We start from the raw sequence: 17,705 nt of genomic DNA, 5'->3' as shown, positions 1-17,705 counted from the left end.
CCTGGAGGCGGGTCTTAGCGCTGTCAATCAACTTCATGTGTTCATTGCTCAATGTGCTAATAGTTGAGAAAAATCTTACCATTACTAGAAAACAGTTTATCCGCTATCATCGGCAGCCATGCTAGCTAGCATGAGTATTCACAACAGGCTCTCCTGTCTGCAGCATAGCTAAGAGCAAGAGGGCAAGAGACCCGGGGGCAGGGCAGTGCCACAGGGAAAGTGATTGACAGTGCAAACCCCGCCTCCTGACTCTGATTGCTTGTTTCTAGTAAGCACTGGAAGAAGGCAGTGGAGCTAATTTTTTTCACAGATTATGTCTCATATCACACTGTCACAACATACTTACAGTTTCAATAAATATGTAAAAAAAATATATATATAAAGGTTCTATATTGCAGCTTTAACTTAGACAAGGAAGAGTATAACAAGTCATTAAAAAAAGGTAAAAAGTAACAAATGCTGAGAAATGTAGGCGATGGGTCAAAAAACGGCATTGAGCGACAGAAGAAAAAAACAAGACACAGGAAGTCTAGCAGGAACAGGGATGCAGGTCAGAGTTAGACAGGTTTAAAAAAAAAAAACAGAAGAAGAAAAAACTTACCATGCTATGTGCACATTTCTGAAAGTGCCCAGTTCGGTAGTTTGCATGTTTTTTCTGTAAGTTATTTGTGGTAATAATTGAAAAATAGAGATGTTAAAAAAGGCACAAATAAATATGTTAATTTGTTTTAATTTTGTATTACACACCGTCCTGACGATTCAAAGAGAAAATCTTTGGATTCACCAGAAGATGCACAACTTCCCCACTCAGAATACGTGGTTTCACTTTTTCGTGCAGAAAACTCTGGAGAAAAATGTCTCCACCTAGCGGCTCTTTAATATTAAGGCAACTACCAAAGCATGGCAAAGTTTCAGATGATCATCTTTGGGCTAGTAAATGTGAAGGTATTTCAAATATTGAGCAGGTTGCACAAATACAGAAAGTCTTGTTGGGTCCATTATTTTCCCTCATTGCTAACGTCTCAGTTTTATCCAGTCAATAGTTATTTATATAAATTATACTTCGGCAAATATCATTAGACACAAAGACGAAGTTACCTTGTCAGCATGATCATAATTGTACAGTTTTTGAAGCTAGCAGCAGTTGTGTATCTGCAGCAGCATAAATAATTTATGCTGTTGCAGTTAATGTTTGTTTCCCCAAATATTAACTGAATAACCCTTTTACATTTTTGTTTTTTATTGGGAAGGTTTTAGTATTATTTGACAGAAAGCTTTGATGGGTGAGGGATATTTAACATATCTTAAATAAACTGTAAAGCTCTGACAGTCTGAATATTCTGCAGATTGCTATTAAGAGCCCTCATGCTGCTTTTTGTATGACACATATTTTTTAGTTCAATTTATGTTCATGTTTGTATTTTTGTTACTTACCCTAATTCAGTTGTTTAGGGCTTTTATGTTGTGCTTCCTTTTCAAGTTTGTGGTTACTTTACATCCTGTTTCAGTTGGCAGTGCCTATTTCCTTGCATACGAAAGTAAATTTAACTCCTGTTCCTTTTCTCACACACACCTATTTCCGGTAAATCTATTCCGCAGAATAAATAAAACGCTCGAAATATATTTTTGCCCAAGTTCATTTTTGGGTTTTCCAAATAGTATTGCCTTATTTATTTAGATTATAATAATTCTTGTTGACATTGATTTGTGGTTGATATGGTTGATTTTGAACTGATTTAAACTGCATTAAACCAAATCCCAATGGCAGCTATTTTGGTCCAGTCTTTTTTAATGCTGAATTAGAAACACTAACCTTAACCAAGGCAAGTAAGTTCTAAGTTTTTTGTGACCTCCTTGATCCACCCAAAAACTCCATCCCTAAGTCTCTGGAAGAATAAGCAAGTACAGATAATGGATGTATCAATATGAATATAGTTCTATCAACGACATTCATGTCCATAGTAAATCTATTTGAACTTAGGAGCAGCACAGTATGTATATGCAAGGTATCCATATTCACTTTCCTGTGTCTGCTCATGTGGCCATGTTGTCACCTTGTGAAATTTATTATAAAGATAAGTGTAAGACAATGAAGACCGCTGCCTGCTGAGCTTCTGAAAGCTTCTTTTTAATAGAAATCAACAGAGATCTCTCTTGAAAGACTGCGTCAGTTAATATTTTAAATTTCCAAACAACTGCAAAGTCCACTTGAGGAAAATGAGACTACAGTAGACTTAGGGGTTCACAAAATACAATGCCAAAGACAACTGATAAAGGGAATGAAAGATCTCTGAAAGACTCATTTAAGTGCCCCATGTGTAAATGTGATCTCCCCTGTAGATCACATTTTACACTTCCTCTTTCTGCATTACTACAGACACATGCTGAAAACGTCTGCTCTCACAAGGAAGACGGCTGTTATCGAAAACATCTGAACAGAAATTGCTGTCGTTACAAAGAAAAAATTGATAAAGATGTAGACGTATTGAGGTGTCACAAGTGACTCAAAGAAGACATCACTGCTCCTCAGCTTCCTTAAAAGGGTGGTGGTATTTATGCAGCTGAAGCTCTGTGGTGTTTCACAACCAACAGTAACCACGAACTGGGTTTGGTGTCGACTGACGACTACTACCAGTCCGCTTCTTATCAGGTAGGTGGTTGAAGCTTGTGAAGTTCTCTCTTTTGTGTGTGATTTTGGTCAGTGCAGGATGTCTGATGAAGTTTGTTGTTTCCTCATATTCGTCTTTTTTTCTTATTTCTATTTTATTTTGACAACATGGGACAAGTAGCATAAGTTTACACGTGGAACTAATGTTGTTTGTGACGTGTTTATAAAAAGTACATGTGAAATGTTAGATTATCAGCTTTTAGACTTGAGAAAGTAAATCTTTTACCATATCCTGTTCTGAGTCAGTTTTACAATTCATGCTAAGGAAAGAACACACTTCATCTTTCACAGAAAAAAGGAAATACAGCAGCAATCTTCTGTGACATTTTATGCTTTTGCGAAAAATGTTCAAATATATTACATTTTTGATGGGGGTTGTGGCAGAATTGAATGATGTACGGTACTTAGTTTGTCATTGGTTTGTTAGATGACCTGACAAAATACATGGATTACAAAAACAGTATTGTTGAGATTAAAATAAATATATTTAAGGTTGCAATCAAACCATTTATTTCATCTTGTGGTAGAAATTCGATTATGTCTGGTTGTTGTCTAAAGATGGCCACCTGTGAAGATGACAATGCTTCTTTTAGTGTCTTGTCTAATCCTAAGAAAATAAGTCAGAATTTTGACCCAGTGTTTAGGTAAAAATATCCAACAATAGTCTAAGTTTGCTTGAAGGACAAGCATGCAACAGTAATTTTCTTCTTGTCCGGAATAAAATTTTAACAAAGGAAAACTGTACATCAGTAAATCTTATTGTATGCAACTGGAAGGGGTGTTTTCAAATTGACAGTCAAAAAAAAAGCGGAACTGCAGCAACGATCATACAGTTAAAATATTAATGTACCAAATATTGTATACTATTGTCTTCATCAGAGACAAGATTGTGTCTCCAGAGAGGCACTTAATATTGTATTCATAACTAAAATTAAAATAAATGCGCGGTCTCTCCTATAGTCTCAGCTTTGGAAAAGAACCAGAACCGACAAAACAGTTTAGCTGGTTTAAAGGAAGCAATTTAAATCTGCAAGCTAATAAATGTAAGTTGATACATCAAGAGAATAAAGGAAATAATGTGTATTTCAATGCATTCAAATAAGTTCAACCATAATTGAGTGACAGGCCATGTATTAATGAAAACGTGAAAATATATTCCCATTTTAGATGACTCTGAATATTTAAAATGTTAACTGTTGAGGACAAATACCAAATGGGGGAGCTCTTAGAGTTACAGTTAGTTTGAATAAAACTGTTTCAATTTAAGTTAAATGTCTGAAGAGTATGAACTTGGGGTTGCACTGTCTAAGTTATGCCTGTGCAGTGAAGACTCTGTTTGATAGTCTGAGGTAAATAAACATATTTATTAAACAAGCCACATTTACAGACCTATCTGGAGCCATTAAGAGTCCCCCCTCCCTCATCCACTCCTCCCACAGTCACTCTGCGTCTTCATAGGTGTGGACGCAGCACACAAACAATTTCCCATATTTGGCATCATTATATTTAATCGCCTCTTGTGTGTGCCCATCTCCATATATGGCAGACTGCAGCTCTGGAATGTAAGCACCCTGACATGCACACATTTCTTTGCAGGTCAGTTCAACCACAAAGACTCTTAGTTTAGATTATATGTTACTGAAACATAGAGATATAACCTGCATTTAGATACAACACATACTACTAAGTAGGTGGTAGGTGGAGCTGTGAACTTGCAGCCAAGTGACACCTTTGCAGAATCAGTGACACCGTTGATGCTTGGGTTTGCACGTTGCTGGTTAGACATTTTGAAACTAAATATATTAATCTGGTCTGGTTTATAGTCTTTAATTCATCCTAAAGTTGTTCTGTCAAATTGAGATCAAGACTCTTCGCTAGTTAATTTGCAATTTTAATAGACTTTAGACATAGACTTACTTACTTACGCGTCTAGCTTACTCCATGCCAGAGTCGCAGGGAGGATGTTGCCTGTCTTCAGTATTGAAATAGCAGAGGAAGTGCGGGGGCCACACAGCACCTGCACGTCTCCTGTCCAACTCTTATTGAATTATATTTACAGTATCTTCTCATCAAAAGAACATGAGATTAATAGAAATATCTGGAAATTAACAATATTTCAATTTGCAACAGCAAATCTCAAGTAAATCAGAACATTGTCAAACCTATAATAACCAGTTTCATTTCTTTTTTATTAACAGGGGAAACTTTACACTAAAATGATGAAATGGTGTTCAATGAAGAGAGGACTTGTCGTCTGCATTTTGAGTGGTTTATTGCTGTGTCTTCACAATGGATGGTGGGACGCAAACACCTACAATTACTGGAAAAACACTGCAAACGTGACCATCCTGCTGTGGAAGTGGCCATTTGGACGCTCGTACAGTCTAAAAGGAAATGTGTGCTGGGATCTGTACAAAATACCAAACTGTTTACTGGTGGATCAGCGCTCCTTTTTCCCCTCAGCTGATGTTGTTGTGTTCCACAACAGAGAACTGATACAGGGAAGCCAGCAGCTTCCAACCGAACTCCCACGTCCACAAGGCCAGAGATGGGCCTGGATGTCACTGGAGTCTCCTGCTCACAACGGAAACTTAAAGAAGTTTGCAAATATCTTCAACATGACCATTTCCTACAGGAGAGATGCTGATGTGACCATACCCTTTGGTGAACTGTTACCTTTAGAGACTGAAAGTAACTTGGTGGAGGACAGCCATATAAATAAGACCTCTTTGGTCTGCTGGGTGGTCAGCAACTACAGGAACCACCACAGAAGAACCCAAGTCTACAAAGAACTCAGTGCCACGGTTCCTGTGAAGGTTTATGGACGCTGGAATAAATTGCCGCTCTCCTCTGAAGACCTCTTACCAACAATCTCTCGCTGCTACTTTTACTTGGCTTTTGAGAACACTCTGGCAAAAGATTATGTGACTGAGAAGCTGTGGCAGAATGCTTACAAAGCAGGGGCTGTACCCGTTGTACTAGGACCCCCAATAAGTGACTACAAAGCTGTGGCTCCAGAACATTCTTTTATCCATGTCGATGAGTTTTCATCAGTACAAGAACTGGGGAAGTATCTTCAAAGGCTTGCAGAGGACAGGAAGAAATATGAGGAATATTTTAACTGGAAAAAACACTGGAAGGTGAAAGTGTATACAGACTGGAGGGAAAGGCTGTGCAAGATATGTTTACAGTACAACAGTTTACCTCTGCACAAAGTTTATTCAGATCTAGAGGCCTGGGAGAAAGCTCATAACACCTAACTTTGAGACAGTGTGGCTGTGTTTGATCTGTTTATAACATATGTTGCTTTCAATTTGCACTTATGAGTAGAAACTGCAATAGCATATATTTAAAAACTTTGAACTTTTGTCAGAGCTGAAATGATTAATCCAAGTAATCAAGATGAACTGATCTTTAAAATAATCATCAGCTAATATATACTAACAGTATACAAACTCAAAAATGCCATTTGCTGGACAAACAGAAATTAACTCAAAAATATATTGTATGTATCACTGTGTCTACATTTTGCATTAAAGGTAAAAAATAACCTTTGTAAATATATTTGGCCGAGAACTGTCATAGTTTTAGCTTTGCTTGGTTCAAACGCTATAAAAATAACAAAGGAATAATAATAATCTCCTGTTAAGCACCTTTTTCTATCCAATTATTAATCAATTAATCCAAAACATAATCAACAGTTTAGCCCTGCACTATACTGATGTCAACTCAAGGAGAATGATTTCCTCCTTGGGAACCAAGCAGAATCAAATTGCTGATACTTGCAAAAACCCAACTAAAGTATGTCTAAGTTAGTCTCACTTCAGTCTGTGTCATGTGGAGAAAAAGAAACTAGGAACAGGAACATTGACAAGATTTTACACAAAATGGTGAAGATAGTGTGTGGCGTAGAGCTGAAAAGCACCAAGTGAAAAATCAGTTTCTCTTTTCTGATTCTTCAGTGAACTCACTAAAGGAGCTGCCATGCAAGACTTGATCATAAACATCAAAGACTTTGATGTGACGGAAACCAGCTAATAAAGAAGAAATACTACCAAATTTGGATATCCTGCATATGAAAGACTGAACCTGTACAGCTGCAGACAATAATAAGTGTAATCAGGTAAAGGGGGATTTTACAGTACAGCAAGAATCTGGAAAAGCTGCTGTAACAGCATTTTGGCTAAATCGTAGATTCCTTCTAATTAGCTGAAGTAGACAGGGGGCAGAGGAGGCTTTGTATGTCAAAGGTCAAAATTAAAACTTTATTTAATCATTTGTCTCACAGTTTATAGTTAGTGGTTTGGCAAAGTTACTTTAGTTGCTCAGTGTCAGACTGAAACAACTGTCTATTTCACAGAGTAAAGCAGCATTTACCTAACACACAAAACATGTCTGTCATCATCAAAAGTCATATTACAACACCGTCATCATCAAATGTCATAATTATCATCATGATCCAGGAGCCTGACTCTGTCACAAGAGCCATAAAAACCCAGATGGATGATTAACCCATGATTTTTTATTTTTGGAAAAAGCTGAAATAGTAATCTGATATATAAAAAGGATTACTTTATAATAAAATGAAAATAAAAAAATCTATTTGACAGAAAATCCAAAATGGGTTAAAAGACTTAGATTTCAGAAGTATATTTATATTTTGTAAATTACTCATTATTATTTTTCTTTCATTTTCGTTTGCAAAAATAACTTGGCTCAATTATAAAAGTTTGGATGTGTTACCTTTGATGTGACTTCATGTATTTTTTGTGTCTACTGGTACAAACAGAATTTAACTGCCAGAGTCATGGGACAGAGATAACATGAGATACTTGTGATCTGATCACATCCTGTTAAATATAGAAACAAGAAAAAAAAAGATGAGCGTATGTGTTAATTCAGTTTACCGTACTTGCTGAGCTCACAGCTATGACTTTCAACACTTTCCACAAGTAAAGACATTAAAATCTTAAGCAATAATAGTCGAGGTTACATTCTTGGGTTGCTTACTCATGCAAGAAGCAGAAGCTGCTATGGCCTGCGACCTGCAGCTATGTTTCATCATATGTTTACAAAGTAAAATATCTATGTTCATATTAAACATTTGAAGTTGAATATGTTAATATGTTTAATATGTAATAACATGTTAGCAAGTGTTAGATTAATTAATAACCTTTAAGAACTCTGTGTGGCTGAATTCAACTCTGTAGATTTAAACTTCAATGCACAATTGTATTCCCTCAGATATCAAACAACCTAAAACTGTGCAGCCTTTCCAGCATGTGAATATTTGTATGTTCACATATTGTATAAAACATTAACTCTTTATTTTATTTTATTTTTGTTAGTGTCTGACATTGAATTGGATAAAAAAAAAAACTCTAGGTTCTATATTCAGGATCACCATAATTATTTCTAAATGTGAGAGAAATGAAAAAGATAATTTTTAATAAATTTAAAATCTGTATTATGCATAAAATGGGTAATTCAAAGCAGATATTAGTTGGTTATTGGGAACTAACAAGAAAACCATTATTGCTGAAAAGCTAAAGCTCTAGTCATGCTATAACTTTACTAACTATTGTAGCAGTTTCACTCATTTTGATTTTTGTCCCAAATGAGTTCAAATTACAATATGTTAAATAAAAACACATTAATTTCTTCAAGGAGAACTTATACTGACACCAAAGAGGTTCCAGGAAAGAGAGCGGAAACTGCAACTTTACTGAAGCTAGAATAAGACCGCAACAAACAATAAACAAAGGCAAACCACACCCAAGATAGACCAGCATCTATTTTTCAAATGATGTGAAAGCCTAAAGAGTTACACCACTGTCATAAACATGGAAGTAAAAACAAATTATAAAACAAAACAGTTGCTCACACAAAGCAGAAGTCACTTAACCAACTAAACATACACAGTGACAACACAAAAGTGAGGAATCCTTTAACAGTAAGTAAAACTGTAAAAAGAGACTTTAAAGCATCTTCAGAGTTGTGCATAAAAGCTCCACTGATGGAGAATGAACCCAGCGTAGAATGTTTTGTTTTGAATGCAGCTGGCATGAAAAGGGGCGTAGCAGCTAACTTTAACCGCCAGGATCAGAGGGCTTCACATGTGCATCATATATAAATGCAATTTTTCAGCAGAATATTGGCATATTTATCTGTCCTGATACAAAAACATGCAGAAGTGTTGAAGTTCATACAACCATAATTTGATGAATGAAATTAAGCATCCATTAATTATTTAAATGAGCTATTAATAAACTCAAATAAATGCAAAGCAAATGTATAAATAACTATAAAGAAATATTGATAAATATTTATTAAATTTACAAAACACATATGCTTTTTCATATTATTTTCCATCCTTGTTTCATAATTTCAACACACTATAAACTTACTTTTCAGGTAATATTGTCTTAGTTCCAGATTTTATTTGCTATTTTTGACAAGCTACAGCAATATTTTATGACACATTGCTGCTCAGGGACCATAATAATGAAAGAGATAATAAAATATTGGATGTTGTTTCCAATCTAATTCAAAATAATGAATTTTGCACATGCCCTGCAAGGGACTCCAACTTCACCAGGTATAATAGGATAGTGGATGGAGGATGAGTTTTACACATATGTTTTAAAATGTGGGCTTCTTTAGTTTCATTTTAATTGTTAATTTAATTATTAGCAAAGTTAATTGACTGAAACCACACATTTTTCTTTATTTACTTGCTAAATTCATTTGCAATTATATACATAAATTATTAACTTACAATTCATACGTTGTGTGGCACTTTGGCTCTCCAGTACATGTGTTTTTACTCATGGTAATGAAGCTCCAAGTTGCTCAACAATAAAAGTGAAAATTTTTAAGGTTTTCTTTAGTTGACATGTTCTTTTATTTTTGAAAGTGTTGAAACCCGTTTCTGTAAAAGTCATGGTGTGGTTGACCAGAATTTGTGTTGAGTGAGGAAATTAACTAAAATAACTATAATAATAACAATGTTGCGCTGTTTAGAAGAAGGTATATAAAAAGAGAACAAATATATATTATGATACAGTCTTGGTGATGTGGCCAAAGACGTTACAAACTACTATCTCTATTTCCACCAGTAGGTGGAGCTAATCGATTAGAAGTCAAAGGCTTCTTCTGTTTCTATGCATTTGCTGCTTTATTGAAAAATTATATTGAGACTAAGCAAACCAGATGTAAAATCAACTGAAACCTTGTTAAGATCGACTACTTAAAAAGATAAGCATGTATTTTCATGCAAATTTTAGCTCACAGTATCATAAGTTTCTACTATATTCATAACCCTTGTTTTACTTGGTTAAATGTTGCAGCAGGCAAGGACAGGCAGTCAAGGTGGTTTTTCTTCTCCATTTTGCTGGTCTAGCTGGAACTTCAATTGAAATCCAAGGATGCACAAAGTCGAGAGGTTTGCTTTGTGACCTCTGGAAAAAGGTGGGCTTCCCATCACTTCAAGGATGACCGGTTCCAAAATGATAACAGAGCTCCTCACCCTCTTTTACCTTCCATCTCCAAACCCTACCAAGGAATCTTACTTCAGCCATTTGAATCCAATTCATTTCACCTGGCCATGTGTAAGAGCCTTTTTTAAATGGTTCCACATTATAACATTATTAACATTATAACATTATAGCATTATTATAATATAAGTCCCTACAGGGACTCTCACTAAAATCCCTGAGGCTTTAGTGAGACACCTAACTGTTCTTTTTTTTTTTTTTACAAAATGAACAGTACAAACCAAACCCATCTTTTTCTTTGGGTATGAATAAAATGACTGTGTTTTTCCTCTATCTTTTATATGTTTACACGCACACATAACACATAAGACTGGTAACAGTCACACAAAAACAAAATGAAACTGGTTTACACTACACTCTAGGGAGGGTACAGAATGAGGAGAAGAATAAAAGCAAAACTTGCACTACAATCTTTACTTCACTTGGTGGCGTCCTTAAGGTGAAGCCCAGTGCTGGACAGTGAATGTCCCTCTGTATCTGTTCCATTTGTACGACTTGTAACATTTGAACTAAAGCCTGTTATATACTTAACCAAATCTCATTATTTCTCAAGGTAATAACACTGAGGGGTTATGGTCAGGACCCAGAACTGGTAAACGGACCTGGATGGTGGACAGAAGGAAAAATTTGAGAACTACAGTACTTTATTATAGCTACAAGAAGCAACTCTTTCACATGTTTATCAGTAAGAATAGAACAATGATTAGACTTAGCTTGTTTAAGCATATGGTAAAACTCATTCACAGACATACAGAAAACTTTGGGCTATGTGAAAGTGTCTCATGCAGGACATTTTCTAAACATTTAGGACAATGTATTCCTGTGGCTCAGCAGGAGCTGGTTTTGACTCATTTCCTGCTTCTCCAACTACAACTACTGCACTCATCTGCTTGGCTCTTTTCTTACATCGTCTAAAGGCGAAAGGATCTTCACTAGATGAGAAATCAACAATCCACACAGGTAAGAGTTATTAATGAGGTCTCACTTTTCACATAGCTTACGCATATTTCTGTTACCTTTAACATCTTTTTAGGGTCTTTTGAACATATATTCTAACTACTGCATATTTTCTAACTTCAGTGGTTTGCAGTGGTTAGACAGGAGCCGAGTAATAGTGGTAAAAATTCTGAATTGAATTCAAATGTAAACATTCTCTAGGCTTCATGATTATGCATATTATATTGGATTTAGCTGGACAGATTGGGGAATTAAATTCATTTTGCATGGACAAAAAATGATGAAAAATTGCAATATGTTGGGTAAAGTATACACACTGCCATTCCAAACGTATTCATGGTTACTGATAATGAACATTTTAACATTTTGTCATGTTAAAATTACAAACAATGTATTTTGTGGGTATTTTATGTGATAGACAGTGTGAAACACTGGCACTACATAACATTAGCTTGAGATGTGAATTTTATATTTCCTTATATATGCTCCTTATATGTGTATCTTTATATATGCATATGTGTGTGTGTGTGTATGTATGTATATATATTTCAGGTGTGGCTATCGGTTTACATCTTTTGACATTACCTAAAGCCAAAAGGTTCCACATTTTAAAAAATTAAGTGTCACAATGTAATTACATTTGTAGTGAAATAATCAGCAGATCTGAGTCTTTGTCATTATACTTGGGCCAGCAAAGAATTTCTATAAGAAAAAATGAAATATCTGGGCTTGAGTCCATCAGAACCAGAACCTTGATGTTCTCCATTGCTGAGTGTCGCTGCAAACACCAGCGGAGAGGTGACCACAGTTGCTGCTCACTCATATCATGTCCACAATGCTGAGTAACAAACCATGTAAAGGAAAAACTTTTGTGGTACAACTGAACCAAACATTAACTGGTTAGTACACAATGTGCTAGTAGAAATGCACCTTTAACGATTTCTCAAATATTCATGAAAGAATCTAATTTAAAACTGCACCAAAGTGCTACACCAAAATGAAAATAAAATAAGCTGATGAAAAGAAAAAAAAGAAAAATAATACAAGAAAAACATATGTATAATGTTAAAATAAGAGTAATAATAGGTAAAGAAAAAAGTACTAAATACTAAATCAGAAAGGCTGAATACAAATACTGACAGCACAGTTCAGATCTTTATTTTTCAAAAATTTTGAAAAGCATGTGGGCTTTTCCTTGCACTTCCAAATTATGTTGTGTTTGTCTCTAATTTTGCCAAAAGCATTGTAGTTTGTGGTTGTAATTAGCTTTTTTTTTAAGTGCAAGATGTATGACACAGTACACTTCAGATCTAAAACTGGAATTGTTTTTCATAACAGGAAAGTGACCATGCTAAAAAGATGGAGGTCCGATCTATCAAGAATGGCATCATCTTCTGCACCATTGTGGCTTTGCTACTTACCTTGTATTGTGGATTGCAAAACAGAGTTAAATCCTCCTACTTCAGTTACTCAAGAGGCAGTGGGAATGTGACCATTCTCATCTGGTACTGGCCTTTTGGCGACATGTTAACCCTAAAGGGAAATGTGTGCTGGGATCGGTACAAAATACCAAACTGTTTACTGGTGGATCAGCGCTCCTTTTTCCCCTCAGCTGATGTTGTTCTGTTCCACAACAGAGAACTGATACAAGGAAGCCAGCAGCTTCCAACCGAACTCCCACGTCCACAAGGCCAGAGATGGGCCTGGATGTCACTGGAGTCTCCTGCTCACAACGGAAACTTAAAGAAGTTTGCAAATATCTTCAACATGACCATTTCCTACAGGAGAGATGCTGATGTTACCATACCTTATGGTGAGCTGAAACCTTTAGAGACTGAAAGTAATCTGGTGGAGGACAGCCATATAAATAAGACCTCTTTGGTCTGCTGGGTGGTCAGCAACTACATGGACCACCACAGAAGAACCCAAGTCTACAAAGAACTCAGTGCCACGGTTCCTGTGAAGGTTTATGGACGCTGGAATAAATTGCCGCTCTCCTCTGAAGACCTCTTACCAACAATCTCTCGCTGCTACTTTTACTTGGCTTTTGAGAACTCTCTGGCAAAAGATTATGTGACTGAGAAGCTGTGGCAGAATGCTTACAGAGCAGGGGCTGTACCCGTTGTACTAGGACCCCCAATAAGTGACTACAAAGCTGTGGCTCCAGAACATTCTTTTATCCATGTCGATGAGTTTTCATCAGTACAAGAACTGGGGAAGTATCTTCAAAGGCTTGCAGAGGACAGGAAGAAATATGAGGAATATTTTAACTGGAAAAAACACTGGAAGGTGAAAGTTCATGGGGACTGGATCGAAATGCTGTGCAAGATATGTTTACAATACAGCAGTTTACCTCTGCACAAAGTTTATTCAGATCTAGAGGCCTGGGACAAGGAAGGATATAGACCATGAATTTTCATTTATTTCTTTTGTTGGTGACTGAATAAATATTTGGATCATAAATTTCTTTTCTCTTTAATCTTTGTACTTTTCCATTGTTATTATCAACCCACAACTAAGTCCCAAAAAAATGAGATCAGAAACACCATTCTGACAAACAAAAAGGTTTCGCAAACAAAAAGGAAGTTTGCACACATTTTTCATCATCACCTACATTGCTATGCAAGAAGAGACTTTTAGTTATTCAGGCAAGAATTAGAAAAGCCTAAATATAATCACAGATTCTGGTTACTAGAAGTGATACTATACATGTAATGGCCAAGACAGTTATTCACTCTGGTGTTAATATAGTCCAGTGATGACTCTGTAAATGGTTTGATTATTAACAGACAGGTAAGTTTAAGAACAGCACCAAATGGGATTAATGTTTATTCAATTTACATTACTGATTGATGTTGAATGATTTGGACTCCTCAAAAACTGCATCAGTTTGCATACTATTTTCAGACAGTATTTCATACTGCCCTAACTAAAACAGAAGTGACAAATTGTCACATCTTCATGGTCTGACAGCAGCATCTTCACACGATAATGTGGTTAGAACCGCCATCTACCGTGTTGCTCACGTATTTTTGTACAGCAGCAAACTAAATGAAATTACCTTGATTGCAGGTACTGAAAACATAAATGGTAAACTAGTTTCAAACGTTTTCCCAACAGATTGCATTAATAATTTTATTTATTTAATGATCACCACTGAGCATTTAGTGTTCTATGGGTGGAAATGGCATGGAAACTACAGCAGACAGGATGTCATGGCTTGTGGTCTTTTTTAATTTATGCAAGCACTGTGACTTCACTAGAAGGAACAAGGAACTTGCTCTCTGCAGTTTTTCACATCCCCAGAACATCTAACTCTATTAAAAACTCCCAGAAAAAAGTAATACAATTATCATTTGTTTACAAAGTGTACTTATGTATGTGGTTGTGTTTTACCTTTTTTGTGTCAATTGCTGGGAAGTTTAGCAATCAACTTAAATTTTTAGAATAATCTTAGTTATTGAAGAAATTATATATCAAGTACTACATCCTGCAGAGACCACTGTTTCACCGCATGAGACAGTGGTATTTAGCACAGACAGCAGCATATGGATGTGGTAAGAAAAAAATAGAGCAAAAAAAAGAAAAACAGAATGCAAATATGACAGCAGCAGCAGGTCCAAAGAGTTGCTCACTGTAGGCGAGGTATTAACTGCTCCTTCAAAACATCAAAAATTAAGGTCCTGCACAAAAGTCGTCCTTCCCAAAATCTAACCAAATCAGATACTTTTCAGAAAATGTAGCCAGAATGTTTATCCACTCCATGATTGTTCTACTTTCATATTGAATACTGTTTCACCAGTTTGTCAACTGCAAACCTAACAGCAAAACCAATAGAATATTATTTCAAAGAAGCCTTAAACTAGAAGTGCTGGAGTTAGTCCATGTTGATTCCACTTTGACATTTACCTATGCAGTCTAGAGATAGGCCAAATGACCTGAAGGATTGCTTTCGTTCTGTAAATAAGGATGCTTATTGATGCTTTATGACCTTATAAGTACCCTGGTAATGGCCTCGACGCATCTCACAGTTGCACAATTGTTCCTTAGACTTAGACTGGATAATGCAGCACAACATCAGCTGCAAAAGGTCACATCTCTCCAAAAACACTTCATGTATGCTTCAAAACTAGACTGAAGAGCATTACCTACAGGAGATCTGATCTCCTGTTGGTATCATAGATACCCACCCCCAACATGGACTATTCACACTCCTACCTTCTGGCCTGATGGTCAACGACCACATTTACAATTGAAGAATGGATGCTAATTTGAGCCATCAGAGTCGTTGGTTCTTTTGGCACTGTTTCAGTAAGTCTGGGGAGAAATCGAAAACCTAGTACTCCTAGTGTTAAAAATGTATAAGAAAGAATTTTTCCTTCTATCATTGCCTCAGTACTCAAGAATTCTAAAATCTACATTTAAAAAGAAATTGAGCATTCAAGTGCACCCATTTCATTTAAGTCTTTACATCTTTCACCAGCCAAACTGGACGAAATCATGCTAAACTTGAATTTTGCTTCTTATCCATCCTTTGAGTCTGATCTGTGGACGCAAATACAAAAAAAAAAAAAGTATGTTTGCTAATTTTGGCATACATGTTCATCAACACCCATCATCCTTTTTGTTTTTTTTTAAGTTACATTGAAGTCAGAGAACACAGCTATTGATGCATGATGTGCACTTTAACGGACAGAAGGTTAAATATTTTCTACCAACATAAAATCAAAATACTACAAATTAACAACTGTTTGTTGTAAGCTGATAATCAATTGTATTTTCAGGTAAAAATAAAGTTCTGGTCATCTGTTTGAAAACATATTTTTTCACTTACACTGGGTAGCTAGTATGGGGAAGTTCATTTTAAATAGTTTATCTATTAAGACGCACAGAAAAGAAAATGTGTTGTATATAGATATCTACTTTAGTGGTCATTTTACATGATTGGTTTGTTGAATGGATCTCACACCATCATAACATTATTAAAACCCAAGAAAAAAATTGTGCATGTTAAATCTTTGGCATCACAATTATGACTGCAGTACAAGTGCAGATTTTCCAAGTCTGTTTTTACCTTAAGAAAAATATTTACTTCTGCATTTATAAAAGCGCAGCTCATTACCAAGTGGATTTTGCAATTAATTTAATTTTGCAACATCATAAGAAAGCACAGCTTTGGAAAAAATTTTTTATTATTCTGCTGCATGACAGATACTTCCTCTTAAGATACTTAAGATAAAGTATTGCACAAATGGGTGCTGTGGTGACTCATTTCATTTAAGTCTTTACATCTTTCACCAGCCAAACTGGACGAAATCATGCTAAACTTGAATTTTGCTTCTTATCCATCCTTTGAGTCTGATCTGTGGACGCAAATACAAAAAAAAAAAAAGTATGTTTGCTAATTTTGGCATACATGTTCATCAACACCCATCATCCTTTTTGTTTTTTTTTAAGTTACATTGAAGTCAGAGAACACAGCTATTGATGCATGATGTGCACTTTAACGGACAGAAGGTTAAATATTTTCTACCAACATAAAATCAAAATACTACAAATTAACAACTGTTTGTTGTAAGCTGATAATCAATTGTATTTTCAGGTAAAAATAAAGTTCTGGTCATCTGTTTGAAAACATATTTTTTCACTTACACTGGGTAGCTAGTATGGGGAAGTTCATTTTAAATAGTTTATCTATTAAGACGCACAGAAAAGAAAATGTGTTGTATATAGATATCTACTTTAGTGGTCATTTTACATGATTGGTTTGTTGAATGGATCTCACACCATCATAACATTATTAAAACCCAAGAAAAAAATTGTGCATGTTAAATCTTTGGCATCACAATTATGACTGCAGTACAAGTGCAGATTTTCCAAGTCTGTTTTTACCTTAAGAAAAATATTTACTTCTGCATTTATAAAAGCGCAGCTCATTACCAAGTGGATTTTGCAATTAATTTAATTTTGCAACATCATAAGAAAGCACAGCTTTGGAAAATTTTTTTTATTATTCTGCTGCATGACAGATACTTCCTCTTAAGATACTTAAGATAAAGTATTGCACAAATGGGTGCTGTGGTGACTCACGGGTTAAGCACAACCCACATATGGAGGCCTCAGTCCTCGGCGCGTCTATCACAAGTTTCGATTCACAGTCTCAGTCACAAGGCTGTCACAAGGTTCGATTCCCAGCCTGGCGACCTTTACCCTCTTTCCTGTCAATTCACTATCAAATAAATGCCACTAGAGCCAATAAAACCTTGGAGAAAAAAAAAAAAGTATTGCAAATATGCAATACACCTTCAGCCTCATAACTTGACCGTGGTATCAGAAAAATCATCTGTGGATGCATGGCATTAAAAAAATAAAATAAAATAAAAAAAAGCACACCACAGTTCAAAACCTTTACCAATTGCAATCCAAGCCAAAAAATAACAAAAAAACAAGACCAGTCATTAAAACCCATTTAACCGTCACCCCAAACTTACTTCCATGCAAATATGTAGGAAGCTGCTTGAAAT

The 17,705-nt window shown here is 35.6% G+C and overlaps 1 protein-coding gene across 3 annotated transcripts; it reads left to right on the top strand.

The window, feature by feature from the left end:
• The first annotated feature begins 2,380 nt into the window (after window positions 1-2,380).
• On the top strand, window positions 2,381-13,629 carry LOC102217417 (alpha-(1,3)-fucosyltransferase 7-like). Of its 3 annotated transcripts, none has more exons than XM_023337774.1 (3): window positions 2,381-2,650; window positions 4,867-5,103; window positions 12,766-13,629. In XM_023337774.1, the coding sequence occupies exons 2-3, from the start codon at window positions 4,885-4,887 to the stop codon at window positions 13,591-13,593; spliced, it is 1,047 nt and encodes a 348-aa protein (XP_023193542.1). In that variant the 5' UTR covers window positions 2,381-2,650; window positions 4,867-4,884; the 3' UTR covers window positions 13,594-13,629. The 3 variants fall into 3 exon arrangements, with proteins under 3 accessions (XP_023193542.1, XP_023193543.1, XP_023193541.1); XM_023337775.1 differs by having other exon boundaries at window positions 4,867-5,808; window positions 13,471-13,629; XM_023337773.1 differs by lacking the exons at window positions 2,381-2,650; window positions 4,867-5,103 and adding an exon at window positions 10,756-11,184 and having other exon boundaries at window positions 12,520-13,629.
• Window positions 13,630-17,705: the final 4,076 nt, after the last annotated feature.

The sequence above is a fragment of the Xiphophorus maculatus genome, chromosome 8, assembly GCF_002775205.1.
Source record: "Xiphophorus maculatus strain JP 163 A chromosome 8, X_maculatus-5.0-male, whole genome shotgun sequence".
NCBI classification, from domain to species: domain Eukaryota; kingdom Metazoa; phylum Chordata; class Actinopteri; order Cyprinodontiformes; family Poeciliidae; genus Xiphophorus; species Xiphophorus maculatus.
Note: the sequence above shows the minus strand (reverse complement) of the source record. Positions and strands in the feature narration are given on the sequence as shown.

Bases quoted from the DNA above. Each gene is read 5' to 3' on its own strand.
- LOC102217417 (XM_023337773.1), top strand. From the start codon at position 11,161: ATGAGAAATCAACAATCCACACAG. The intron at 11,185-12,519 runs GTAAGAGTTATT...TTTTCATAACAG, and splicing joins GAAATCAACAATCCACACAG to GAAAGTGACCATGCTAAAAA.